Source organism: Fukomys damarensis, unplaced genomic scaffold (genome assembly GCF_012274545.1).
Source record: "Fukomys damarensis isolate Sample0158 unplaced genomic scaffold, DMR_v1.0_HiC HiC_scaffold_14, whole genome shotgun sequence".
Classification (NCBI taxonomy): domain Eukaryota; kingdom Metazoa; phylum Chordata; class Mammalia; order Rodentia; family Bathyergidae; genus Fukomys; species Fukomys damarensis.
Window position 1 is genome coordinate 1,637,892 of NW_022900926.1, and position 27,545 is coordinate 1,665,436.

The following is a 27,545-nucleotide window of genomic DNA, read 5'->3' on the forward strand; positions in this document are numbered from 1 at the left end:
CTGCGGCTGCAGGACGCCCGGCGCTCCGCATCGGACGGGGCCGCTTTCTTAGTCTTGCCGAAGGACTTGAGCGCTTCATTTTCAAAATGTGAAAAGGAAAAGTTTAACTTCCTCACTTAATTTCCAGCTGACCCGGGCAGCATTTTTGAACTTACAAGTCTACTGACAAAATTCATCTGAGACTATTAGGGTAACCACGGCACGAAAAGCAGTTTTTTCATTTTAAAACTTAGCTTTTCACTTCTAAAATATTTTATATTGACTTTAAATATAAAGCCAACATATGCTCATTGCAGGAAACTTTTTTGAAAGTTGCACGAACGTGAAAAGTAACAGTCCCGTGCACTTAGGACTGCCCTGTCCCTTCGGCCAAGCAGTCACCACCTCAGTGCGTCCCGGTGCTTGTAGAGCATAGATCCCGTGTGTACACTTGGAAGCAAGACTGACGTACTAGAACGCAGGACTTCCCAAATACGCCACTGAGGATAAAACAAAAGGCGCTTCGCTTACTACCCTGAAACCAGTTGTCTCCCAGAGCTCCAGGGCGGTGCGGCGCGCAGGTGGAGAGGCCCGAGCAGCCGGCCCGCAGGTCCTCCGGGTTGGTCTGCATCTCACCGCCTCCATTTTAGGAGCGACTCCAGCCGGAGGACCGAGCACCGGCTGGGACGTTGCAGAGCCTTTCCATTGGCTCTTCTCGCACCGCCATTGGTGGAAGCCAGCCGGCCAGCCTCCAGGATGGCAAGAGCACACCAACTTCCACTGGACACCTCACGCCCCACACCATCACCGGGCATTTAGTTAGTACTTCTGAAAAGATTTTAAGCTGAGTCATTTCAAAGCTGCAAAGGAACCTTGCGAAAAGGTGCCGTGCCTGTGTACTCCACCTAGAGGCTGTGTGGATTAAGGAAATCAAATTTACCTAGCGTGGGGCCCGGGTAGGTTTCATTCTTTTGTATTGTATGTAGTTCTTTAAAAAAAAAAAAAAAATCTATTCCTGAAATTAAATTATAGAATATTCAGGAGAATTTTCATAAATTATTTTGTCTCAAGCCCCAAACCACAGTTCAGTCACTTTCATACTTTTTGCCAGTAGTCCCCACATACTTTCACTTTCCGTAAAAGCTGCCTGTAGAAAAAGCTGTAAGTAGCATTCCCTCTTCAGATAATTGGGTTCTTTCTAATCCATGATGGAGAACAGGTTTACCAAGGGGAGGTCGAAATCTAAGCAGGCTTTTCTGTGCTTGGTCCCCAGTCCTACAGAAGTCACTTCTGTCGTCCCTACGCGCAGTGAGATGCATCGTAATTACACCTACAGATAGTTGAGCGTTCACAGCGCGACAGAGTGATACATAGTGCGTTATACTTAGAAACTTCAGGTTTATTCTATTCTGATTCCAAAGGCTGCTGTCCACTAGCCTACAGGTCTTCCCAAGAGTGTAATTCACTTCAGGTCGCCCTGCTGGCTTTCCTCAGGTACCCCACCACAAATGGAGAGACTGCACTTTCAAGGCTGGGACAACCATAATTAAATGAAAGAATTAGTTAACTTTTGAAATAAATGAATTAACATCTTCAGTGGTAACCTGTGCGAAGCATCTGACCTTCTCCTTTCCTCACTGGAAGATAAGGGATTAGGGAATGAAGCCTAGGTTAAAAAAAATAAAATAGGCATGTTGGGACATGCTTGTAAACTCAGTTCTCTGGGAAGCTGAGGCAGGAGAATTGCAAGTTTGACCCCAGCCTGAGCAAGTTAGCCACTTAAGACCAAGACCCTGTCTCAAAATAACAAACTAAAGGGGCAGGAGATACTGCTCAGTGGGAAGGTCCTAGATTCAGTCCTCAGTGCCACCAGAATAAATACAATAAAACAGATGAAAATAATTATGAAACAGTACTGACCATTTAAAACTCAGTAGCTGCTACACATCTCACAGGATAAAAGCAACGCGCAGGTGTTCTTGGGTCACAGAGCTTCCTCATCAAGGTAGAACTGCCTCGTTCCCTCTGGTCTCCATGACTCCCTCCTTGGGGACTGAGTACCCGTATCCCACTGCTGATTTGAGTTAGGAGAGATTTCTTAGTTTTAGGCTTTGGAGTTGTGGCAGCATAGCTTGGTTGCTGTGTGGTTTGGGTAGCTTAACCTCTCGAGTGTGAACTTTCTTGTCTGCATATTATTTACAACATACAATAAATGCTGTGTTGCACAATCACACATAGGGTAGAGCTGCTGAGGATAAACAACAGTGTAGAGCAGCTGGACCAAGGCCCAGCACTTGTAAGTGTAGCGACGTTCCTGTGTCTAACCACAAATGCCAACTTGGTTTATACCAGGTAGGAGTCTGAGAGCATTATAAACATGCCACAAATACATACAAAGTGAACATTTTATGAAAGCCTCGGTGACAGTTGTTGTATTCTCCCTTGGCTCATTTACGGCTTTCCCAGCCCTTTCCTACCTGGCTTTGGGTCACCTACCACCTTGGCCACAAGCTCCCTGGCCTACTGGCCTCACTCCCTAAGAATCCCATGTTGTCGTGGCTTTGCATGTGTCACTGCCAGTTCCGCATGTCACAAGAGCTGCTCAGCATCTCCACTACACATCTAGCAGACACCTCAGACATGCTTAAGGCAGTTCCCGATGATCTGCCTCCTCACCTCAGCCCCTGCAAAAAAACAGCGGCTGCTGTTGCACAGAATTTATGTCCACACACGATCCTGGCCCAGTCCAACATAACTTCGTACCTCCACTGCTGAGATACCCTCGTGTTCCCCTGGCTTCCTGCAGTCTACAGAGCACCACAGCTGGAACGTTCCTCTGCACCAAAGGCTGCATCCCTGCCATTCCACTGCTCAGACTCTGATAAGGCTGGGGCTGGGCCTCCCTAGTAGAGTGCTGGCCTGGCGTGCAGGAAAACCTGCGGTTCGCCCCCCCGCACAGCCGTGGCGCACTCCGTTTGAGTGCTGGTCCTTGACGCTACCTCCCCCTCTTCTCTTTCTGCTCCAGTCACACACACACACCCCCCACCGCACCTTTGCTTGATCCTGCTCCTACCTCATTGACCGCATCTGCACTTGCAGACTAGATACTCAAAAGGCCTGCTTCCCCAGCTCTGTCAACAGACAGGAGATCTTGTGAGGCATCAGAGGCAGGAACTTGCATCTGGAAATGTGCTGAGAGCTGGAAATAGAAGTGGTCTTGGTCTAAGATAGAGCCATGACACGGCAGGGAGTCACTACTGACTCTTCGAAGAAGTGGAAACCTAACTTTGAGTCCAGTGAATTGCAGTTAATAATCTGGGTGAAGGAGAAGTACTGTAGAACCTGTGCTATTTCTCTACATTCTCCAGGCCCCAAGATCCCAAAACTCAGGCTTTTGGGAGCCTGGCTGGCCAAGCCCGAGCCATTTCCCCTCAGGGGATAAGGAAGTCTGGAGAGGATTAGTGTTTGTAGTTTGTCTTCCAGCCCTACTAAAGAGGAGGCTCTTTCAAAGAACGGCAGTTTTACTCATCTCTGCTCCTTGGAAAATGCCATGAAAGGTGCCTTATAAAGTCCGCTGGATTCAATCACGTGCAAAGCTCGAGGCTTCACAAGATTGTCGCCCCCCACTGGTCGCCATCTCCATGTACATGTGTCAGGGATGTAAGGATCTTGGCTCTCCTACAAGGAGAAGCCCCACTGCGCGTAGTGACCTGCCTCCGTGCTCAGAACTGTCAGCAAGTGCCTTTGGTCTGTAGTCTCAGCTCTAAGAAGCGACGATGTCCCAGCACTTGTCTGTCCGATGAGCTGAAGCCCCTGACTTCTGAGCACTAGGAAGGTCTGCTAATGATGATTTTTCTGCTCCTCTGTGCTGATCTGGATCTCAGAGCAGCCCTTCCAGCACATGCTGAGTTGTTAAAGATGCCATACACAGGAGTGAGGGGTTCCACAGCCAAAGAAATACTACAGGGAAGTTGATGGGTGTTCCCAGGACCTTTACTGAAGAATGTCTCAGCACACTCAGGGAAGGGAGTCCTCAGGACAGTGCTGATAGCATTTCAACTCTCATAAAGAATATTATAGGAAGCACTTCAGTGCCTTTCTGATGTTCTGCTATGAGCAGCCAGTGAATGATTAAAGTGTACATCAGCAAGCTTTTTGATTGTCATCTGGTCCTATAATTACTGATCTGAAATAATGTTTTGTCCTTTAACTCTAGACTTGGAGTGGAAAATTATCTATGTGGGTTCTGCGGAAAGTGAAGAATATGATCAAGTTCTAGACTCTGTTTTGGTGGGTCCTGTTCCTGCAGGAAGGCATATGTTTGTATTTCAGGTAAGACTGGTCTTGATCTGTGTGTATGCCAAATAGGTTTCTTTCTTGGTAACAGGGAATGGAACTCAGGACCTTGCACTTAGGCTTGGTGCCACTGAGCTAAATCCTTCCCATCAAGTAGGTTTCTAAAGACTGCATTTACCATCTCATGAGTCTTATCCATTTCCTTCTATGTTAAACGCCTCTTGCCTAAACTCTTCCACTCTGACCTGCATTTGTTGTGTTTCAGTCTGTCTAAAAGAAGTGACATTTTTGATTGAGTGTGCTGAGAGATGTTAGCGCTGTGTTCTCTATATGTGCAGTGTACAGCCAGCCCTAGGTTGTATCGAGGTACACATGGTGGCAAACTCTGGGGTCTTCTGTGGGCCAGATGTCTAACATTTTCCAGTCTCATATAACCCTGCTAGTATGCTACTGTAAAAACTTACTAATAAATGCTTTGAGTTTGAAATAAACCCTTGAGCACCTTCTCTCTTTCTGATGTTGAGAACACTATCCTAAGCTTTTGTCTTACAGTGCAGTTGGGAGAAAAACTGATGAACAAATACTGCCTTCCAGTGATAAATTGCCAGAAAGAACAAAAAGTGCAGCATGATTTAGGTCCCATGTTTAGCCTATGCATTTTGCAGAATTCACCAATATCAACAGCGCCTAAGGCTGTGATGGCAAACCTTTTAGAGCTTCAATGATGCAAACAGCCCACTGCTGCACGTGCCGTAAGTTTGGCACTGGTGGCCTTTGGTGTTTTAAACAAACTGCCCTAATATTCTCTTGGTCTGCCGTTTCACCTCAGAATAAACATGCCTTTCTCAAAAGTGGGTCAGAGGCCATCAGGAAGATATCCAACCCTGCCTAGCAAGGTTCTTTTAAGTCAGAGGTGTTTGCCCATTACTTCTTTGTGCTACATTATCATACAAGACCTGCAGGTTTCTCTACTTGAATCTATTCCAGTTGTATCCTGTTTGCTGAGTGGGGGAGTCAACGTGAGGGGAGCTCCGTGCACTAGGGAGCTGAATGTTTCCCATCTGTCTACTCTCAGGTCCATAAGAATCCTATGGGTGTCCTAGGTGTGACCTAATCCCTTGGAAGGGGGTATGCAGGGTCTCTTGAGGCAAACAGCATATCATCTAGAAGTTCTCTGAATCCACCCTCTTCTCTCCAAAGAGATCATAAAGCCCTTCAGGACAGGAACTGAGTAGAAGTGAATTTCAAAATCCTAAATGCTCATAGCTACATCAAAAATCACATGATAAAACTGAATGGAACTCTTGCCTTGGACAAAGTGTATGGGTCTGGCAGGGAAGCCTGAGGAGTAAACACACGTAGGATGTTGGGCATGCACTAGTAGAGGATGTGTGTCAAGTAGCAAAGACAAAACAGGAAGCTGTTGATTCTACCTCCTGAGTTAAAATGGGCTTTGCTGAGGAGGTACACTTGATGCAGATTTCAAACGAATTTTTCAGGATGTAAGGGAAGGACCTTTCAGGCCGAGAGAGAGCACTAGGTTCAAGGCACAGAGATGTGAAGATTATCAGCATACTCATGTCTGGAAGAGGAAAGAGGCATGGAGTTACAGGAGGTGTGGATGGAGATGAATTGTGAAGGGCTTTCTGAGTGAAGTTAAGAACTTAGGTTTTGTATTCCTTAGAAATAGGAATAATCATCTGAGGTTTTAAAAACAGGCAAGAGAACAGAAACATCTATTTGGATGCTAATGCTGGTAGCAGTGCAAACGATAGGCTAGGGCTAGAAGACTTGTTAGAAAGTTTCAGCAATACTCCAGAGAGAAAACAAGAATTTAGCCATCAGAAACGAGATGTTTAGAATGATGAGATGCGGGAGGTCAGGAAGCTGGGGTGACATTTTCAGCTTAATGCCTGAGTAGACGTCCTGTGCCATCCCCACCTTATCAGAAACGCTCCCCAGCTAAGCCTTTGGCTGGTGCTCAGTGGGCCAAGACAAGCAGTGTCCCGGTGGACACAGTAACGGCTGCCCCAGGCTGGCAGCCAGCCTTCACCCGCACTGCCCGTCCTGCGTTTTCCAATTCTTTGCAACGTGCAGCTCTGGTGCATAGCTATTTACTCTCCTGTTTTCACTTTTATACTCATCTCCAATATATGTGAGTGACGTATGGATGGATGGATGCGAACGTATGTGTCCTGGGGAGGAGAGGGAAAACAGTGTAATAAACATTGGCTGTCCACAAATGGGCTGTGTGCAGATGATTGGAGATTTCTGGATTTAAGTGAAGAATCAGTAAGAGGAAGAATCAGTAAGACTGCTGACTGCTTAAACATTTTATAAAAGGTTTTTAACAAGTAGCACAGCCTCTTGCCTGCCCTCTGAAGTGCAGTAATGCCCCAGTGCCGAGCAGCTCAGAATGCGGAGACGTGACAGCCGTTCTCGGAGAGGCAAGCTCCCTTCCCGGCGCTACTCGCACGTCTTGTGCCGCACAGCCCTGCACTGCAGGGCCACCTGGCCGCCACTAATCGCCTGTCTGTGTGTTACTCGTCCTAGGCCGACGCACCCAACCCGGGACTCATTCCAGATGCAGATGCAGTCGGTGTCACCGTTGTGCTAATTACTTGCACCTACCGAGGTCAAGAATTTATTAGAGTTGGCTATTATGTAAATAATGAATATACGGAGACAGAATTAAGGGAAAATCCGCCAGTAAAACCAGACTTTTCTAAGGTAATATTCTTACTATTCTTTTTTAATGACTTATACTGTAGGGTGTTTAGGCAGTGGCTGTTTTACAGGACACTGTGTAAATAGCTCTGAAACAAATTTGAAGTCCTTGTGCCACCTGGGCAGGTTGATCCTGGTTCTGTGGCATGGACGACCTCCAGCCCTGCATCTGTGTGAGTCGGTAGAAGTCAATGCGGGACAGATACCCTGCATCCTGCTGTTTTAGGCAGGTGCAAGCGCCTCCTGTCCTTAGAGGCCTCTGTGTGGCCCTTGGCAGCATTTCCTACCCATCAGGACTCACTGCATCGCAGCCTTTATACTACTTTTTTGGGGGTACTGGGGATCTAACTTGGGTCCTTGCACTTGTGAGGCAGGCGGCGGAACCACTGAGCTAAATCCCCAGCCCTTGTAGCCTTTAGACAGCAAGCTCCTGTCTGCTGGATGGATTCGTCAGTACTTTTGTCTACTCTTCCTAAAATTGTTGGGAGTTTTGCTTGTTTCTCATGAACGCTGCTATGCTTGTATCCTTACATGCTCTGTTCTATCTGCTGTTCTTAGAGGTTAAACTAAAGGTCTTAGAAATAATGATGGTAAACAGGTTAAATTCTGAGAAGCAAAAATCTGATGCACTGATCTCAAAGATATTTTGTACCTGATGATTTTCCATTTGAGCCCAATTTTGTAAGGGTGCAAAGTAAATGAGGTTGAATGTGGTATTCTGTCTGCCAGACCACGCAGGAAAATTCATGGCAGCAGAACAGAAAGGTCTCTTTTGAGATCATCGGGCAGGAATGCTTTCCACCCTGTGTGCAGGGCCTTGTTTTGGTCCAGTTTATTACTTTCACGTGTAGCACCTTAGGTAGCAGAAAAGAGAACTAGAATATTGTTTCTAAGAATAAACCCTAGTATTTGAAAGGTAGGAAGCCTCTAATCATGAGAAATTGTACTTGGGGAAAAGGTTCATTTTCCTTGAACACTGTTTAATTAAAACATCCTCTGAAACATCTATAAGACAAAAAAAAAAACTTTATTTCCCATTTAAGAAAAAGTAGAGAGGTGCTGGATTGTGAAATATCTGGATAAATTCCCTCAGATTCTCTGGTTTCCTTTTGGACAGGGGAGTACCAGGGATCAAACTTGGGTCCTTGAACTTGCCAGGCAGGCAGCAGAACCACTGAGCTAAATTCCTGGCCCTAGGTTTCCATTTTGCTGAAATGATTTCTTTGCTATTCCTTAGTGATTGGTTATACTTCAGAGTGCTTTATTTGACTTGTACTTTGTGAATTTATCCCTTTAGGAGGACTAACATCAAGAACCTTTTTGTCACACTTCTATTCGCATATAGCAATCTAACTCTCCTAATGTTTATCATTTATACATTTCTTTCCTCTAGCTTCAAAGGAACATTTTGGCATCTAATCCCAGGGTCACAAGATTCCACATTAACTGGGAAGATAACACAGAAAAACTGGAAGATGCAGAGAGCAGTAATCCGAATCTACAGTCACTTCTGTCAACAGATGCCCTACCTTCAGCGTCAAAGGGGTGGTCAACATCAGAAAACTCGCTGAACGTCATGTTAGAATCCCACATGGACTGCATGTGATTGACCAGCTGCCATCCCGTTAGTACAGATTAAGCTATTACACAGACAGAACTATTTCCCTGAAATTCCATAAGTACATAGTCAAGACACAATGTGAAGAATTTCATCCTGTAGAAAGTTTGTAAGAAAACCAGTATTGAGCAAATTGTGGAATATAAATACAACTATTTTTAAGTAATTTTTTCTCTAATGCGTTATTTTATTTGTTCTGGAACTAACCTGATTAAAGCATATATATATTATTTTCTTCTCCTTTATATGTAATTAAAGCACTTATAAAAAATATGAATCTTTTGACTAGATTGTAAAGCTGTCTTAGCCTCCTAGACAATAATCTTTGGACCACTGTTTTACTGGCCTTTGAAAGAACAAAATTCACTTCTACTAAAATGCTTCTTCCTATGAAAACCTAAAGTGTAGTTTTAATTTCAGGGGAAGGTTTGCATTTATAATGAAAGCATGCCCTTGAAAAGGGAATTTGCAGCCAGCTATATGCTACCAAGAACTTTAGGACTCGGTGGTTGCAGGCCACCCGAAAACAAAGCATCTTGTGGCTACTATTACTGTTCATGCAATAGTGGACAGCACTTCTACAATTATAACGAACATGACTATGTTCCTAAGATCTTCTGGCTATGGTTTTTATAATAGTTTAGGGTATCAGAGCACGTGGGTTGTTAATCAGTACTGTCCAGTGATTTCAATGTATGAAGAACAGATGCGAACTCCCTCAATTTAAGAACAGGAGACTAGTGGCTCAAATCTGTTCAGCAGATTCATAAAAATACTGTAAACTTAGAAAGTTCTTATGACAGATCCTCTGCTGATGGCAGTACGTCTATAAAAACTGGACTGGGAGAGGCTTTGTCACAGTACATAAGTGACCAGAAGTCTACTGCCCACCTGTAGTCCTCTGCACCACCCCTCTTAAACTCGTAAAGAGTAAGCCAAGCATCGTGTGGCGGGCACCTCCTAGAGCTTTTCCAGTACCAGTTTCTGAACAGCAGTCTTGGAAAGGACTGCATTAGCTAAATGCACCAAATGGTTATTTTTTTTTAACCATTATTTTTCTGTGATGGAAGCTAGGTATTTCTTTGAAAAAGTTTCTTATGCCCATTAAATTCAGGGCAGAATATTTCCATTTGACCCTTGTTAACAAGACAGCCCTGTGATACAGATTATGCAGTGCCTTCATATCTAAAACTTTTATACTGCACTTCCCAAAGCTTTTATTTTAAGGAAAAGGCATTTGTCTAAGAACAGACTCTTAAGTTGTATATATTTCCTGTCATTCTAAAGTGAATTTATGATGCAAAGTTTTGCTAACTCTTAAACTTTGAAATTTAATACACTAGATTAGAATATTGTCCAACACAGTTCATAGATTTTAAAAGTAAAGTATGCCAGAGGGTTACAGTATATTAAAAAAAATCTCATTTTTGTCTAACTGCAATTAAAATGTTAAAATATTAAGTGAAAATAAACTTTCCAACAAAGAACTCTGATTAATATAGCAGGAACAAAATATGTGCTTATAGAAATAAATCATAACCCACATCACTAAGCAATTCACTGCTGAATTTTTATTCTAATTATAAAGATCATTTTGTGATGATATCAAATAGGTTTTTATATCAATCTGCAAACATAACCATTTTCATATAAGTTTGGGATATGACTACTTTTGGTTTTTTGAGATAAGGTCTCACTATGTAGTTTAGGCTGACCTTAAATTCACTGCATAGCCCATTCTGGCCTTGAACTCAAGGTGTGTGCCACCACTCCTGGCTCATTACCTTTTATTAAATTTTATGGCTATATAAGACAATGTTAAAATACAATGTGATAAAGTAGAAAGATTCAGATTTTAGGAAAAAAGGAGCATGTACTTTTTCCCCAACTGGCCTCATCTTCAGACACTATCTGAATCAGCGAGAAGGCTTTGATCTGTCCCCCTGCCTCTGATGATGGTGAGTAGTTTTGTCTGGGAAATATAACAGGAGCCTATTTACCATGAAGAGATAGGTCAGTGGGCTGGAAGGAAGGAGGGCAGAATTTGAGCAGAGAAAGCCATGAAAGTCTAGGTCAGCAGGATGAATTTACACTCCTAACCTTATGTGACCTTAGGTTTCTGTTTTAGAATTGGAGGTTTTTAGTTTTACCAAGAAAGTTGGTGGCAGCAGTTTTTTTTTTGTTGTTGTTGTTTTTAAACTATAATCCATGGTGCAAAATAAAGCATGTCCCCTCAACCCAAGTAAATATTTACATTAAAAATCTTCATGAAAATCTACCCTTTTATGCATCCTTACTGTGTGCAGTACAACTTCCTACTGAATTGCAGTACAGAGGTTAAAGAAAGGCTACTCTTGTCCTTTGATGGGGACAGAAGTAACAATAAGTTTCCACAATTACATGGCTTATATACACTGTCTCTTCTCATGTTAAGACTTTTTATAAAAAGTGCTGACACTTTTACACAATTTATTAACACTTACTGAGCAGCCATTCATTATGAAATGTCCCAAATAGTCTGTTGACTTCCTATGCTGTTACTTAAACATTCCCTGTAATCACTTGGGAAACACCCTTTTCTTACTGCTGATACCACCTTTCACAGAACTTTAGCACCTTGGATCATAAGGATTTGAAAGTGCACAGAAGTACTGTTTATGTATTCTTGCCTACTTTCCTTCCAGTATTTGAACTTGGTCCACATCTCTCAACTCACAAATCCCTTGTCAGTGTTTATTACGGACTAGCCAGTCACATTTATATCCTGAAGCCTGAGAGCTCTTACAGAGGACCAGTAGCAGTGCAGCATGTTCTGTTGTATGACAAGTTTTAAAGGATAAGCTCGTTAGAAGCTTGAGGGTAGGCCATGGAAGTTAGGTTCCCTTAATAAGAAAATTATATACTTAAAGTGTATGAACCCCAACATCACTTTTTAGCAGAAAATATTACTCCAATCAAAATATAAAGCAGCATCAAAACACATTTTAAAAATGAAATTCCCTCAAGTCCCCTAAGTCACTTTAAAATTATGACTATCTACAAAGGCTTTTTACCCTTCCATGCTGAAAAGTCTAGTGTACAAAGAATGCTCCCTGCTCACAGGGAAGTGTGCTGTCCAAATGCCAATCGACAGGGCCTGGGATTTAGCTCAGTGGTGCCACCGCCTGCCTTGCAAACAAGGTCCCAAGTTTGATCCCGGGTACCAAACAAATAAACAAACACCAATGGACAAATCTCTACCTACAAGCTGCTACTGCCCGAGATTCAGGAGTATGAGAGGCTCATTAAGCTCTTGGCTATCTAATCTTGTAAAGTAAAATGTCCTCTCTCTTTTTACTGGAATGTTCTGTTTGCTGAGTTTTCATAAAATGCCAGATGATGTGTACATTTTCTTGGATAAATATGTATGAAAGTAATCACAGAAAAATTACAGCATTGTTTAAACTAAAACACAAATAAGTGAAGGGAGAGCTTTTAAAATACTTTCTTAGGGCTGGGGATTTAGCTCAGCAGTTCGGTGGCCTGCCTTGCAAGCACAAGGACCCGAGTTCAGTTCCCCGTACAATAAATAAATAAACGAATAAATAAATAAAATACTTTCTTAGAGCAACAAAAGCAATATTACATATTTCCTTCAATTGGCAGTAACTCTTAAAAAATTAGTTTGAAATTTATCCTATAGGTATTCATTCTTTCATCATGGAAAAAAAAAGTGTTAGCTTTCATAGTAAAAATAAATTACTTGAAGCTGTTACATAAAATACCTGCACTGGTAGATCCGATTCCTGTTGTCAGCACAGATCTTGGTGTAATTCTGGCTGCATATTTGAGGAACTGGGATTTCCCGGTGCCAGGATCCCCAACCAACAGAAGATGAGATTCACCTAGAAAAAAGGAAATACCAAGTTTTACATTTCTACAAAAGGAGCCACAAATAAATATAACCAATCAAAAAATCCACTTGGAACGCCCAGTTTTAAAATATGGTGAATGTTAATTTTTTAAAATTTATTACAATAAAGGACACAGCCATTAACCTCCCTCAAAATCACCCCTCACTTCAAACGCACGCATCCCATTGTTCTCCCACTCTCTGAAGCAGCGCTGGAGTCCTATTTCGTGTCTTTAGTCGCACTGTTGTGGCTGCCGCAGAGTCCTGAATCAATTCAAAATGTTTACTGTTTAATGATCATTTTAACGTTAGGGAAGAGCCAAAAGTCACACGGTGCCAGAGCCGATAAGTAAGATGATGAGGAAACAGCATAGGTTTTTTGGATTTTTTTTTCTTTCGTTTTTTTGAGACAGGGTCTCACTATGTAGTTGAGACTGACCTGGACCTCACTATGTAGCCCAGTGTGGTCTCAAACTCACAGCGATCCTCCTGCCTCAGCCTCCCCAATGCTGGGATTACAGGCATGCGCCACCATGCCGGGCTAACAGCATAGGTTTCTAATCAGCATGAATTCTATTGGATGGCACTTGGCAGCACTATTCACCAAATTTTTTATCACCCCTCAGACTCATGAAAGAGGACTTTCAGAACTGCTTCAAAAAGTAGCAAGAATGATGGTATAAATATCTTCAAAGTGAGGGAGGGAGAGTTAGTTAGTAGCAATTTTTTTACTATAATAAAATTCTTTAAAACATTCATGGTGGGCCGGGGATTTAGCTCAGTGGTTCTGCTGCCTGCCTCATAAGCACGAAGACCTGAGTTCGATCCCCAGTACCAAAAAATAAAACAAATAAATAAAACATTCATGGTAAACTGGGCATGGTGGCACACGCCTGTAATCCCAGCACTCAGAAGGCTGAGGCAGGAGGATTGCTGTGAGTTTGAGACCAGCCTGGGCTACATAGTGAGTTCCAGGTCAGTCTCAACTACATAGTGAGACCCTGTCTCAAAAAACAAATAAATAAATAAATAATAAAACATTTATGATATATTTTGATCTCCCTTTCTGCATTTTATATAATTTGGGGGGAAGTCTCACTATGCTGTCCAGGCTGGCCTCAAACTCAAAATCCTGCCTCAGCCTCTGAGTCCTGGGATTCCAAGGGTGACCCACAACACCTAGCCTTATGTGGTAATTTTGATGTATAAATTTATATAGTCACTCAAGAAAGGATTTAACTAAAAAATCTTTAGAAAAAGTTACCTGTCATGAATACAATAATCTAACTGCTGAATGTGATATTTAAAATTTAAATTCTATTCATAGATGGTGTGTTCTTTCCAGATGATTGGGTCCATGTTTGACTTTTAACACATTCACGATAGAGCTGTAACTCCTATGTCTCACTGCCAGGCAGCTCTGATTTGAACTGACTGCCCCACTGGGCGGCTTACACCGTTTCTTAGGAGGTCTTGGATTATAACAATGCAAAGAAAGACAATGATTTAGCAGACCTGAGCACATCATATTACATTTCCTTCCAGAAAACATTAAACTGGTGTAAGAAATATAATACAGCTCATGTGTGGTACAGCAGTTGTAAATGCATGTTTTATTCATTAGCAATGGGGTCCTTGTAAGATTTCCATGTTAAAATTTTGAGAATTAATTACTGATAAACTATTAAGCTCTGAGGAAATACCACATGCACCAGTTACTTGAGAAAAATATTCACTTTATAAAAGCTTATTTAGGAGCTGCAAGAAATGTGTATAAGCAATGTAAAGAATGTTATCGGGCCGGGGATTTAGCTCAGTGGTGCTACCGCCTACCTCACAAGCACAAGTTCCTGAGTTCGATCCCCAGAACCAAAAGAAAAGGATGTTACCAAAAATTACCTGAAAAAATGGATATCTCTGTGGCTGAAAATAAAGTCAGATGTGTTACAACATTCTGCACACCCTGCACAAATCAGCCGCCTTTATGTATAAATTATTTGAAAGTTCACAAATATAATTTTAATGGAGTAAATCAACTTGTTGATCACTGTAATAATTTTAATTGGTATGAATAGGATTAATATTTATATTTGGACAGTAATTATTCTACTTTAATCAACTAACTAGATTCAGGCCATTCACAGACTTTTTTTATTAACTTTATCAGTAAAAAGTTTGCTAAAAGTGATTAGATCTGTTTTTAGCACCACTGGTACAAGCTGTCTAATGGGACAGTCATGTGTGTACCACTGGTGGTTCAAGCTGGGTGGAGCACTAAAAAATGTTTATAAAGCTTCTGATTTTATCTTTTTAAATACCAAACTACTGTGATAAAGGCTTTCCACACAAGTCATACAAGGATTATATTCTTTTATTTAAGTACTCTCAGTGTGGAGGACTCTCTAAGTGCTTTATAACTACTGAGGTGCTTAAGATGCTACTAGCTAAGTGAAAACATTCTCATTTTATGAAAATTTTAGTAGTTTTTTTTGGGGGGTACTGGGGATCAAACCTGGGACCTTGCACTTGTGAGGCAGGTGGCAGAGCCACTGAGCTAAATTCCCGGCCTTTTAGTAGTTTTATAGTAAAACAGCTATCTTAAAATAATTATGTGCTCTTAGCTTCAAATATACCATAAATAAACATGACTGTCCCACAGGATATCCTAGCTCACCAGCCAAGTAGTGACACTCAAGAATTTCCACAGGAAACTCCTATTTAAGTTCAGCATCCAGTGGACAACCTTGCAAATAACAGGTGACTGAGACAGACACAGCATGCATAACCTTTCCCCACAGTATTCTGTGCTGGGCCATCTGGCTGTGGAGGCCCTGTTAGGTAATGTTTTACTCCTTAGGTTCACTCTCAGGCTATTATGGCCCATAGGAGGGATGCTCAGCTCTATCAGTTGTGTGAGCTGCAGAAGAGCTTCCTGCCATCCACACATGATCAGTTATCTCCGCAGGCAGGTGGCAGGTCAGCTGTCTGCTGGCAGAGAGGGCTCATGGGCACATGGCTGAGAGAAGCAGCCCGAGACCCCAAGGTCAGAGGAAATGACTGCAGAGTTAAGATGCACTGACTCTAACGCTGTCCTCTTGGGGAGAGACCAGGGCTCTGGAGACACAGTGACAGGAGTGTGAGGATATTCCTTCAGGCCCCTTTACAGGCTACAGCACAAGTATATACCCCCTGATAAAAGGGTTTCTTTCTTCCGTCTTTCTGGAATTTGAGAAAGTTACTTCTAATAAACGTAGGAGATGCACCAAGTATGAAATACTCAGACAACTGCCAACTATAAGAGGCTACCTCTAGATAGTAAAGCTCAACAAGTAGTTTTATTCACGAACAAAAGTCCAGCTTCTCTCCTTCATATTTCTCAGGAAGTTTAAGCAGGTACTGACCTCTGACCCGCATTCCTGTAGCATCAGTCCTCTGAATCCCACCAGCCAGGACCATGGCCACAGCAAGCTTCACCAGATACATCCCGAACACCTGTGGACATAAGCTGGCCAGGATCTCATTCCTTCCTGGGAGAGCAGAAAGGTCAGCACTCATCAACTGCTTCCAAGAAGCTCTCACTGAAACCTTCCTATCCCAACTGACCACCCTCCTATAAATATACTCTTTCTATAAATCTAAAGTGATCAGAAAGGCCAACCCAAATTACTAAAGAGTGAACAACTAGTTTGAGTTTTAAAAGTCGGAAAGTCTGCTTTTCATTTCTGGGTGATATCTGCTTACATTTCCAGGACTCCATTGTATTTCAGAAAGGACGTGAAGAAACAATCTTTGCTGCCTCATCTACCACTCACCAGGCCAGTGTTATTCCTTAAAATAATACCAGCTGTACTCTCCATGGTCCTTTTGGGGAAACTGCTCCCCTTGCTGAGGCAAAGGAGCATCTCAAAAGCAAGTCAGACGGTAACAGCCTGAACCTTTAAAGAGGTAGCTGGAACTCTCTAAGCTCCTCCAAAAGTGGAAAAGAAAGGAGAAAAGGAAAATCAACCCATCCTACAAGTCAGGCCAGCATTTACTCTGGGCTCTTTGGTAAATTCTGTTCCTTTTGAAGTAAGCGACTGGAGTATCAGGTCTCAAAAAGGATCATTACAAACTACAATGCTAGCAAGAGCTAGAGCTCTTGAATTCTTTAGTGTACTTTAAATTAAAAAACTATCGCTATTTTAAGTTCTGTTCTCAGAAACAACAAAGCATTCAGTGTGAGAATCTGCCTCTGCTGTTCACAGATAAAGCATTCCATCAGCCACTGGCCTAACTCATCTACATGGTTCTAACAGGCCTTCCCTTGAGCCTGTCCACAACTGACAGCCCCAAATACAAAGGCTGCCCTCTATAAAATCAAACTTGAGTTTGGGGGTTTGGACACTGCAGATTGGAGCCAGGGCCTTGAGCAAACTAAGCACTCATTTTACAACTGCGCTTCACTCCTGGACCTGCATGAGCCAACAAAGGCACAGAAATGGCGGAGAGAGAGAATATCCTTTATAGGAAGGGGCCAGAGAGAAGACTTAGAAGTCCAGAAGTCCAGAAATAAAGCCAAAAGAAATCCATCCCTTTCTGGAGACAGCCTAGAGAGAAAAGGTCAAGAATCCAGGAGATAAGCCCTCACAGCAAGCATGTCAGTTCTGACCAGAATCCAGGGATTGCACAAGGAAAGGACAGGCCCGCAAAGCTAGCGTAAGAGTAAGCAAACAGCCTGTAATCCCAGCAGTCCAGAGGTCCCGGTAGGAGGAATAATAGGAGTTCAAGGCCAGCCTGGGCTACAAAGCCAGACTTTGTCTTAAAATGAAACAAAACAAAACAAAAACAAAAACAAAACTCCAAACAAACAAAAAAGGATAAATAAACTAACCTGAAGACACCCAAGCCAAAACTGTTACGGAACACAGTGGTAAAGGGCACAGGCTCTGGGCTCACGTCTGGAATAAATCTCAGTCCTTTTCTACTAGGGCTAACCTTGGGTGAGCTTCACAAGCCTCCATTTCTTTATCTTTACATGGAGATGATTGCGCCATACAGGATTTTTTAATATTAAAGGAGTTAGTAAGTGTGCGGCACATAGAAAAAGCAGTACCTGGCATGCACTGGGAGCTTCTTAACTATTAATTTTTATTTCCTGAATTATCGGTGCTTATCTCTGATCTCCAGGTTTCCTCAAGTGTAGTCAGCACAAAGTTCTACTATGAAGGCAAGGCTAGAGTAACAGAGAAAGGAACAGGGAAGGGAGGGCCCTATCCTCAATGCGCTGTCTAGGCTGATTCCCGGCATCAAGGCAGCAGAAGCTTCCATAGCTGTATCATGGAAGAGAATGCATTAAGGGAAAAACTATCCCTGTCTCTCCATCCTGCCCAAATTCCTGGCTACAGAACATCTCTGTAGTGTAGCGATGGTCAAGATTACCCATGCTAATGGGACAGCCTCAGGTGTCTTAGTGAAGAAATCGCTTTGATCTAAGATAACTGAATCACCCAAGGGTGGATTCAGAAGGCCCAGCAGACAGCAACCCCACTTTGTCATTCTCTCCAGCAGCATCCAGGCGCCAGGACAGAAGGGTCCCTGAGGGCAATGCAGACTGGAATCAAACCCTTGGGCCACATCCCAGTCAATACCCACAGGACCCAGAGGCAAGTCAACCTCAAAGAGGAGTGATAAAGCAATCTCTAGCTTTAGACAGCATTCAACTCTCCTTCCTTCACACACACACACACATACACACACACACACACACACACACACTCACACACACACTCTCTCTCTCTCTCTCTCTCTCTCTCTCAATCTCTCTCTCACACATACTTTGAAGTAGTCCGGTACAGTGCCCTGGTACCTGGTATATAGGAAACTAAGGAAGTTCATTCATACCCAAAAGAAAAATACTGCCTCACCTGTCTTCCTACTTCTATTTCTCATAGTTATTATATTTACTTCTTTTTATCTAATAAAGTGCTTACTTAACGAGGTCAAAGTATTGAGGTCTGTGGGCTCTTTTCTACCTAGGTCACATAAAAAAGGTCAGGAACTACTACATATGTCTTCATACATCAGTTTTTAAAATTCCATAAAATAAAAGCAAACTGTCCATACATAAGCAAATGGAACCTTTATTTTATGAAATAATATCTACCTAGTTCAGCATGTGATTTAAGAATAGTCAACACAGATCTGAGGAAAAGTTCATTCAAAATAGTCTTAATACTGGCTTCAATATATTTTTTTCTCAGATGTCTACAAGCAAGAATGAAAACAAGAAGATTGCCTTGGTGTTTTATATACTTGCAGATTTCCAATAAACTACACTCTGCAAACCCCGATGCTGTCGTCTTTTCTCTGGACGCTGACCTCTTAGCACTGTGCTGTGATGGCGGAATTTGTTCTCAGCACCTTCGCTTTCTCATCCCTCTTTCTACTGACTCCCTCTTTTAAAATCTTCAGCGAGCACAGCAGAAAGTTGTCTTTATTGTTGAAAATACACTAAAAGATAATGGTTTGAATGCAATACCATAAGGTTTTATACTAATAGGAGGAGCTCTCTCTTCTTGAGGAATTGCATTTTAATTGGTAAAAGAGAGTACACTGAGAAACGGTTTTGGCAGCATAACAAGCGTTTAATTGTTAAAAATGAAAGATCTCCAAGGAGAGAAAACAATGCCAGAAAAGGGCTTTGGACAGAGACCAGAGCCCTAGGTGCTCAGTAGTGCTACTGTGGGGACAGAGCCTGACTCCTAGCACACATGAGGCTGGCAGTCCCCAAGCCTCAGACATCACTAGAGTCCAAACGTCCCGCTAGTAACAAACCTGAGCTCATGCCCTAACCACACACCTGCAAAGGGGTCTCCCTTGTAGCATTTCCAAAACTCTTCAAACTCCTTTCGGACTTCCTCATCCACAATGACCCCGGAGGACTGCTCATTATTTATCTGCACGTAGTTGGCTTTCAGGACTATCTCCACTTCACAACGCACATCTTGATGAAAGGGCTTCCAGCGCTGAGTCACAACCCCACAGATAGTGAGGTCATCTCCTGGGAGAGAGCACACCTGAGTCCACGGTGGTGTTACATGTGCTGGGCAGAAATTAGCAACAAACCACTCCCTACGCTCACCCAGAAACAATCTAGGGGTGAAAGAGCAGCCTGACTCTTGCCACTGCTCTAGAGGCACTCCATCTGCACAGTCAGAAGGTCAGGTGAGTGTTTTCACTTTTAATAATATGCCACATGATTCTTACACGCAGGTACAGCATTGTCCTCCCCTGGGAAAATGGCTTCCCGTGTGACTTACTCATTGGTGACCTGTTCACTCTCTCTAAGGCTGCAGTGATTTAGTGTTCATCTAGAAAGTGGGAACTGCAACCAGAAGGTGAAACCAGAGTCACCCTGTGGTGCGCAGGTACCCCATGTAGTTTCTTACATGTTCATTTTCATTTTTCACGTCTGTTAACATTTTACTTGTGGCTTCTGTTTTTAAATTAGCCAAGGAAGGAATGAGCTAAGAAATCAATGAATACCTGTTCTACTTCAAACCACGAAAGTACAAAATGGCGATTCAGCATGCTCTTTGTCAGTGGTTCCTTCTTACATGAGGAAAATCTCCTGTTCCTGGCTGGCAGGATATGAGACTTTCACACATTTCCTAAATGGCTCTGGGTGGTTTATAGGCGTTCACTGAACAATGACTTCTATGCTTATTATCACACCCTGTGCAAGGCACCAGGTAACAAGAATCTGTGAATGCTCCGCATTCATTATGTTGGCACTGGGGAAAAGGGAGCCCAAACAACAAACCCAACCACCTCAATTTTCAGTCACACTCTGACATGCCCCAAACCCAATTACGGTCAATTCCTTCATGCTCACACCTTTGTGCTCACTGTGTGCTGCTTGCTGGTGCACACGCCATTCCCTCTAACTGAACAGTGCAGTGTGCACATGCAGAGCTGTGGGTTTCCTGAAGCACAGCATCTATGATGCTAAGCGCATGGTTCTACGTAAAGGATGCTCACACTGATGGTGACACATACACTAACAAGGTGTTTCCATGTCTCTAGGATCTTTCCCAAGCTGCTGCTGCTTGGAGGATTTTCAAAGCTGATGGGGAATAATGATCATTTACTATACTGTCTGCCCCAAATCTTGTAGATGAAGGTGACCAGAGTGACTTTTACTAGTTTTTGTTTGTTTGTTTTTGTGTTTTGGTATCAGGAATTGAACTCAGGACCTTGTGCTTGCCAGCCAAGTGTGGCACTGCTGAGCTACATCCCGGCCCTGTAAACATTTCTTCAGAACAGTCCTCTGCTGTGGTCATTTGAATGGATTATATTCAGGTTGTTTCTACATGAGCCAACTGGGGAACTTAACTCTAACAATAGTACCCATTAGTAACAATCTGAATTCAATAGGCAAGTGCTTGTGTGGATAATGTGGACTACAGAAGGGGGCCAAGAAATATGACTCTCATCAGATTCGACTTAAACCTCACCTCCACTACACTGGCTGTGTGATGCTGGACAAGTCATCTAACTTTCCTGAGCCTGTTTCCTGACCCACAAAATGAGAGCAGACTTACATCACAGGACCACGGTGAGAATCTACATGTCAGTATCAAGAACCAAGGCAGTCCTCAAGAAGCTACAGCTATTACAATACTAAACCCACTTTGCATTTGTACCCTTGAATGTGTGTGAATGTTTGCACTTACTCAATGCTTGTGGAATGGCAGGCTAACGTGATCGTCAATGACCGGCCAAGTCAAGAGCTATCCATTTTAAACGTGTTAAACCATCATTGTCAAGGGTGCCAAAACTTTTACTTCTGAACAACCCAGTAACCTCGCACGCCTGACTTTCATGACACCTTTCTGACTGCAGCCACCCCAATCAGATGTGTCTCTCTCCAACTTCAGGACTCTGCATACTTCAAACTGGGGTTCCTACCCAGGCCGCAACTTCCTGAAGGGCAAAGATTACACTACTCACATTTCTTGACTCCCACAGGTTTATAGCTATGGGTAAATGAAAAACTGCTGTTGACTGACTGCTTCCTCCACCCTTATTATTAATGCCGTTTGAAAGATAGCTTAGACTTCTTGCTAGTGCACAACAGCACAGTTCAGAGGAAGTGCACGGAAACATTTGCTGTCACAAACAGGAGAGCACATCACACACATCTGTCCTGGAGTGGCAACACAGGCGGAGGAACCATCGCCTCCCTTCCTGAAGGCACAGCGCCACTCTGCGGCGCACCCGACATCGTGCCCTGCAATCCAGCACGCGTCTGTGCACGGCACTCACTACACTGCTTCGCAGTTGCTTCTGCTATGCTGCGGCGCAGTGAGAACGCCTGGGAGCCAGAGCTGCGGTGCGGACTCCATTCCAGCTCTGCCGCTTAACTCAGCCAGCCCTGGGCCGTCAGCTCTATCTATGAACACGCAGCCCGACTGGGTCTCCAGCTGCAGCTTGCTCTTCCCTCTCATCACCTGCTACCTCTACACCAAGCTCCATTCACAAGGGGAGCAACTACGTTCTGCACTCCCTGGCCAGACATTGCTGAGAAAATTGAAGGTGGCTTTTCCTAATCCTACACAGACCTTTACACAAGCTAACACAAGTTCATTCCTGCCGGGCATGGTGGTATTCATACCTGTGGCCCCAGCTACTCAAGAGGCTGAGGCAGGAGGACTACTTGTACCCACAAGTCGAGACCAGTCTGCACAACTTGGAAAGACCCAGTCTCAGAAAACAAATAGTTCATTCTTACCAGATTTGCAGCTGTCTACTAAGTCATCTTCTAGGATAACCTTCATAGATCGTGGAATACTTCCAACAGACAGCTTTTGAACCTAGCAAGGAAAAGAATACACACTGAGTGTGCTTAAAGACATGCTGAGGGGCTATGTGCTCTCTAAATGGTCACTTATACGCAGGTGTGGCCACATAACTAAGTTCTGGCCCATGAGACCTAAGTAGGCATGTCCAGAGGGCTGCCATGGACACTGTTTCCATGGAGACTTAGTGAGATGGAGGGTACACTGCCCATCTTCCTTTTTCCTGTTCTCTGACTAGAATATAGATGTGACAGAGTTGTACCCACTACCCAGGACGCTTACAGAAGCTACGGATTAAGACAGGTCTGAATCTAAGACTCTGAGGGGATGATGTCTTGGCCTTTCACTGCTTACTTCCTGCTTATTTAGCTATATTCTGATACGTGGGCAGCAGTTCCAAGACTGATCTACAAAGTGATGCTCAACTCCACCTGTATTCATCTGGTCTTCCCCAATCCTGGCAATTTGATCATGGAAGAAAACCACTTCAAATTTGTTTCTTTTCTCATTTATTTCAGTACTTACCTGTTCTTGAATTTTTATTTCCTGGTAATCTCTACATCTAGCTGGATTTGAAGACAAGTCTGAGAGGCAAGTGAATTTCGAGGAATCACAGCTTTCCAAGCTGGGGCAGGAAGATGGCCAGCAGAAGGTGTAGTACTGCTCAAAATCAGCCTTGAGCATGAACATGTGTTTGCACTTGTTGCACATGTAATCCCGCTCAAACTCCAGGACCTTCACCAGACTGGTTCGAATCACTGTTCCGGTGACAGATAAAAAGTGTCCCACATCCTTGGTTTTAGGGATGTGCTCCCTCACCAGCTCAGGACAGACCGGCAAACCTGATGGAAAAACAGCAGTGCCCACTTATACCTTGAGATCTGACTCTATGAAATGTGTTCTTCTGATATTTCTGGGAAGAAATTACAATTCCAGGGAAACAAATCTTTCTGCCTTAAGAAAAAAAAATCGGATTATGAACTCAAGAAATAGAAGATTTCAAATAAGAGTTATCAACAGACTCTTGCTAAAGAACATAGTATAACTAGGATTTAAAAAGAGAACTGACTCTCATAAGAGAGATACTGCAGCAGGACCTAAATGTGGTATTTAAGTGCAGCCCTAACTAACAGAGAAAATACTGCCTACTACTACATAGAAAATTGACTGATGTTCTCTGAGCAAATGAGAAAGCAGAGTTATAGAGAGATGGCAGCCTAATGACCAAAGACTTCATGATACCAAGTTACATGTTTCTTCAGTTAGGTTCACACGTCACTACCTGGAAATTCATTCAACATTGCTCTAGCCTTGAAACCTTACGACTTTCAACATTAAGAAAACAGGCAACTGAGAAAACACAAAATGCCAAAGAAAGTGTTCTGTGGGAATTCCCTGTTCCTCATCTGACTGATGCATGTGGGGCAGATGCCAGCTGTGATGGCTGTGGCTGTCTCTGCAGTTTCCCAGGGCTCACTCACTAGGTGCACACTGGAGCCCCACCTGTCAGAGCACTGTGCTCAGGAGAAGCCACCACGGGAGCCACCCTAACCCTTCAGGTGTCTACGTACAGCATTTTTCCTCCCTGCTGATACCTCCACTCTGAGAGCCTAGTGATCACATTAACAGCACTAGTAAGAGCAATCAGAAGGTGGTCCGAAGGCCTGGAGGGGAAAGAAAGCAAACTAAGTGGACAGGAAATTGGCGTGACAGTCATGGGCCACAGATGTTAATGTTCTGTGTGTGAGACAACTCTCTACACACTGTGTTCGGCAGTGATAAACAAGGCAGGCACTGTCCACACTTGTCTCTCTGGCTCCTTTTTCTGTGCTTCCAAGGCTGACGTGGAAGCTCTCTTATCAAAGAGCTATGTTCTTTATTTACATTAATTCAAACTGTCCCACATTTTGCCACCAAGGGATCTACACTTTTGCATAGAATACTGTGCATCTCTTGTGTATTCTGTGCAGGCGTTACATTTAACATTCAGGACACAAACTTATTTCTCTTATTTCCAAATTCCTTGGGAACACTTAATTAAAACATCAAAAATAAAATCTGTACCTAGCTTCTGGCAATGACTAATCTAATTTCTGGCTCCATGGACTTAACTAATCTGGTCATTTCATAAAAATTGAATCATAAAATACACAGTCTTTCATGTCTGCTCTTTTTCGCTTAGCAACATATATATATCAGAACTTCATTCCTGCATCCAGCTAAATAATATTCCATGGTATATCTACACAATATTTTGTTTATCTGTTCATCAGGTGAGAAACAATTTGGGGTTCATTTGGAGACCATTATAAACAATACTACTACAGGGCCGGGAATTTAGCTCAGTGGCACTGTGCCTCCCTGGCAAGCACAAGGACATAAGTTTGATCCCCAGTACCAAAATAAATAAATAAATAAATAATAATAATGGTACAACAAATATTCTTGTCCAAGTTTTTGTTTGAGTATTTGTTTACAATTACCTTGAGCATAAACCTAAGATCTTAATTAATGGATCACACAGTTACTAAAATAACTTTTAAAAATTATTTTTGTTTGTAAACAGTTCTTCATTGTTTTCTAATGTACATATACAGAAGGCTACTCACATGAGAAACAGGATTATTAACCCAATTTGCTCTTTCAAGTACAAACAGAAACCTACCAATAATTACTTCTAAAAAAGATTAGGAAGGCAAACAGGAAAAGAAAAAAAATATGGGTCAAGCCAGTTTATTTAAATAACAATTTTTTTGTGCTCACTTCGGCAGCACATATACTAAATAACCATTTTTTTGGATTTAAAAATACTCACTGGCCCGAAGAAATATCATTTTTGCACCCTACTTCTATTCCCCATTTTTAGATCCCAGTTCTGCTTCATATGCAACTTGATCACTAAGCTTAATTCAATGTCAATGTAGTAACATTTAATAAAAATCAAGGTCATGAAACTTTAAGTATTGGGAAGTGTTACACATCATTCTGCACAATGTCCAATAAAACTGGACTCCCTGGGATAACTGAGTGCAGTCCTGGGATTTTCAATGAGTCATATGTAATCAATGAAATCTTACATAACTGTCATAGACATCTGACCAACAACAGTATATCCAAGTTAAGAGACTAAGACTAAGAGACAAGTTCTGGCCCAAAAAAGAAAAACGCTACTTGATGCTACACAACAGAAAGAGATGCAGGACCTAAGAGACAGCCAAGTCTGAACGTCAAGGACTAAAGGCAACCACATAGTTAAAAGAAAAGGAGCCCACAGTGGAGGTGGAAAACCCAGAGCCAAAAGGTGAGGCAGGGAAGCGTGTGGGCAGTTGATTGAGGATGGAGAATACAAAGGCAGAAGAGTCAGCCTACCAAAGTTGGCAGAGAAATGACGGAAGAGAAAAAGGCTGAAAAGCACCCTCTGCCTGGCCATGAAGCCATAATGCTAACACTGCTGAGAGTTGTTTCGTGACAGTGCTGAAAAGGTGAAGGGGTGATTCTTGTGCTGAAGAGGGAATGTACTGGGTTATGGAGAGAAGAGTGGGTGGAGGAAAGGGGCAACCGAGTCGAAAGAAGGCCTTTTCCTTTTATAAAATGGGAACTATCTGAAACAGAAAGCAGGTTCCAGAAAGGTGCTCTAGTCACTGAACAAGCCCAAGAAGAGTGCACCCCAGAGGTGACTGCACTTCAGATTAATCTGTACCTGAGCTCCCCTGCCAACAGAAAGGATCATATTGAAGCCAATGAACTGCTCCTAACCAAAAAAGGAGGCTGCAACGGAGAAAACCCATCCCAGAAGAAACAAAAGTTCATGGCACTAGGGCCAATTCAGCATAAAATCAATGAAAATAAAAACAGTCTCAACATATAAAATTAATTAATTTTCCAAAATAGCTTTGAAGGTCACTTTTCTGATTCTTGTATCACTGCTTCTTTTATAGTCAGTAGTCACAAAAGCTCAAAGAGCTGCACAGGTTATATACAATCTTACACACACAGATGCACAGGTGTAGTGCATCTCCACACCTTCGATGCCCAGAGAAGATCATCACTACTCCGAGCTAGAAGGATCGTCAGCTCCAGGAGACATACATTTTTAGCATAAACAATTATTTCTGAGCACTCTGAATCCTTTTGTGCTATATTTACTTCCACTCTTCACAGGAAACTCCACGGTAGTAATTCCATGAAGTAATTCCACGACAGTGTCCTTATGTGACTTACCTGATATCCTGGCATGAAGATTGTGCTTCATGGAAACACCCTCAAGCTGAGAAAGGGACTGGAAAACTGTCAGGGCTGACCTCCGCAGGGCACTATCAAATACCGTCAGTACTTCATCAGGAAACACAGTGAAATACTCCCCAACTTCCATATTGGTCTCAAAAAGGGTCATGGCGTTAACCACCACTGGGTAATGGGCATCCTGGTCATCCTCCTTCAAGATTTGAATGATGTCACTCTTATGATATTCTGAAACATACGACTCGAACACTTGGCCCACCAGTGCCACTTGATCGTTATTCATCTTGAGAATGTAGGTTACTGAAGAACAAGGAAGGATGGTATTACACCTTCAATATTCAAGACTTTTGGTAATAGGTCATCCTGGCTTTGGGTCGCACTATAATCACATTATAACCTGAATTCAGACCTTAAAATTAAATCTGAATTACCTGGTATAGTTATATAACATGTACTTTAAAATAAGTTAAATTTAATTCAAAGAATTAGATGTACTGATTATGAAAAAACAAAATTCATCTCTCGTACCTTCTCCTACATCTTCTTCCTCATTAATCCTATGTTAATATAATTCATGCAGCATATGTAAAAGGTCCCCAGTCTTAATTTGATCATGTTCCACAGACACATATTTGCTCTCAAGTATAACCAGTCTTGGCTGAAGTTGTTCCCAGTGGAGTTCTTTGCAAGGACCATGGTTCTGGCTTTTACACCTACACAAGCAATACCACTTTTCTCTCTCTTTAATTGTACACACATGCACTCTTGCATCCTGATACATAAATGGAATGTATACTATTAATCAGGATGACAGTTCTAACAACTAATTGATGATTAGCTTTAGAAATGCTTATTTGGAGGTGAATTTGCTTCCTACTTTTTCTTCTTAATCTAGGAAAACATTCTTAGATTAAGCTTCAGCAAAAACAGCTGTCGAGAGTGTATATATATA

The 27,545-nt window shown here is 42.6% G+C and overlaps 2 protein-coding genes across 5 annotated transcripts in view; one reads left to right on the plus strand and one right to left on the minus strand.

Annotated features, from left to right (window-relative positions):
• The window catches only part of Mcm9 (minichromosome maintenance 9 homologous recombination repair factor), an 81,422-nt gene that overhangs the window by 52,630 nt on the left and 1,247 nt on the right, over positions 1 to 27,545 (minus strand). For 3 of the 4 annotated variants that reach the window (XM_019210802.2, XM_019210801.2, XM_033763200.1), the window contains exons 2-7: positions 26,573 to 26,893; positions 22,877 to 23,193; positions 22,285 to 22,366; positions 19,351 to 19,551; positions 15,914 to 16,039; positions 12,385 to 12,504 (exon numbers count right to left, since the gene is read on the minus strand). In XM_019210802.2, coding sequence (XP_019066347.1) covers positions 12,385 to 12,504; positions 15,914 to 16,039; positions 19,351 to 19,551; positions 22,285 to 22,366; positions 22,877 to 23,193; positions 26,573 to 26,876 — 1,150 coding nt within the window. In that variant the 5' untranslated portion in view covers positions 26,877 to 26,893. The remainder of the gene's footprint in view (positions 1 to 12,384; positions 12,505 to 15,913; positions 16,040 to 19,350; positions 19,552 to 22,284; positions 22,367 to 22,876; positions 23,194 to 26,572; positions 26,894 to 27,545) is intronic. The other variant, XM_033763201.1, reaches the window with a different exon arrangement.
• Asf1a (anti-silencing function 1A histone chaperone) lies at positions 4,159 to 8,786 on the plus strand. Its single transcript, XM_010644958.2, has 3 exons — positions 4,159 to 4,311; positions 6,829 to 7,005; positions 8,396 to 8,786. The coding sequence occupies exons 1-3, from the start codon at positions 4,174 to 4,176 to the stop codon at positions 8,606 to 8,608; spliced, it is 528 nt and encodes a 175-aa protein (XP_010643260.1). The 5' UTR covers positions 4,159 to 4,173; the 3' UTR covers positions 8,609 to 8,786.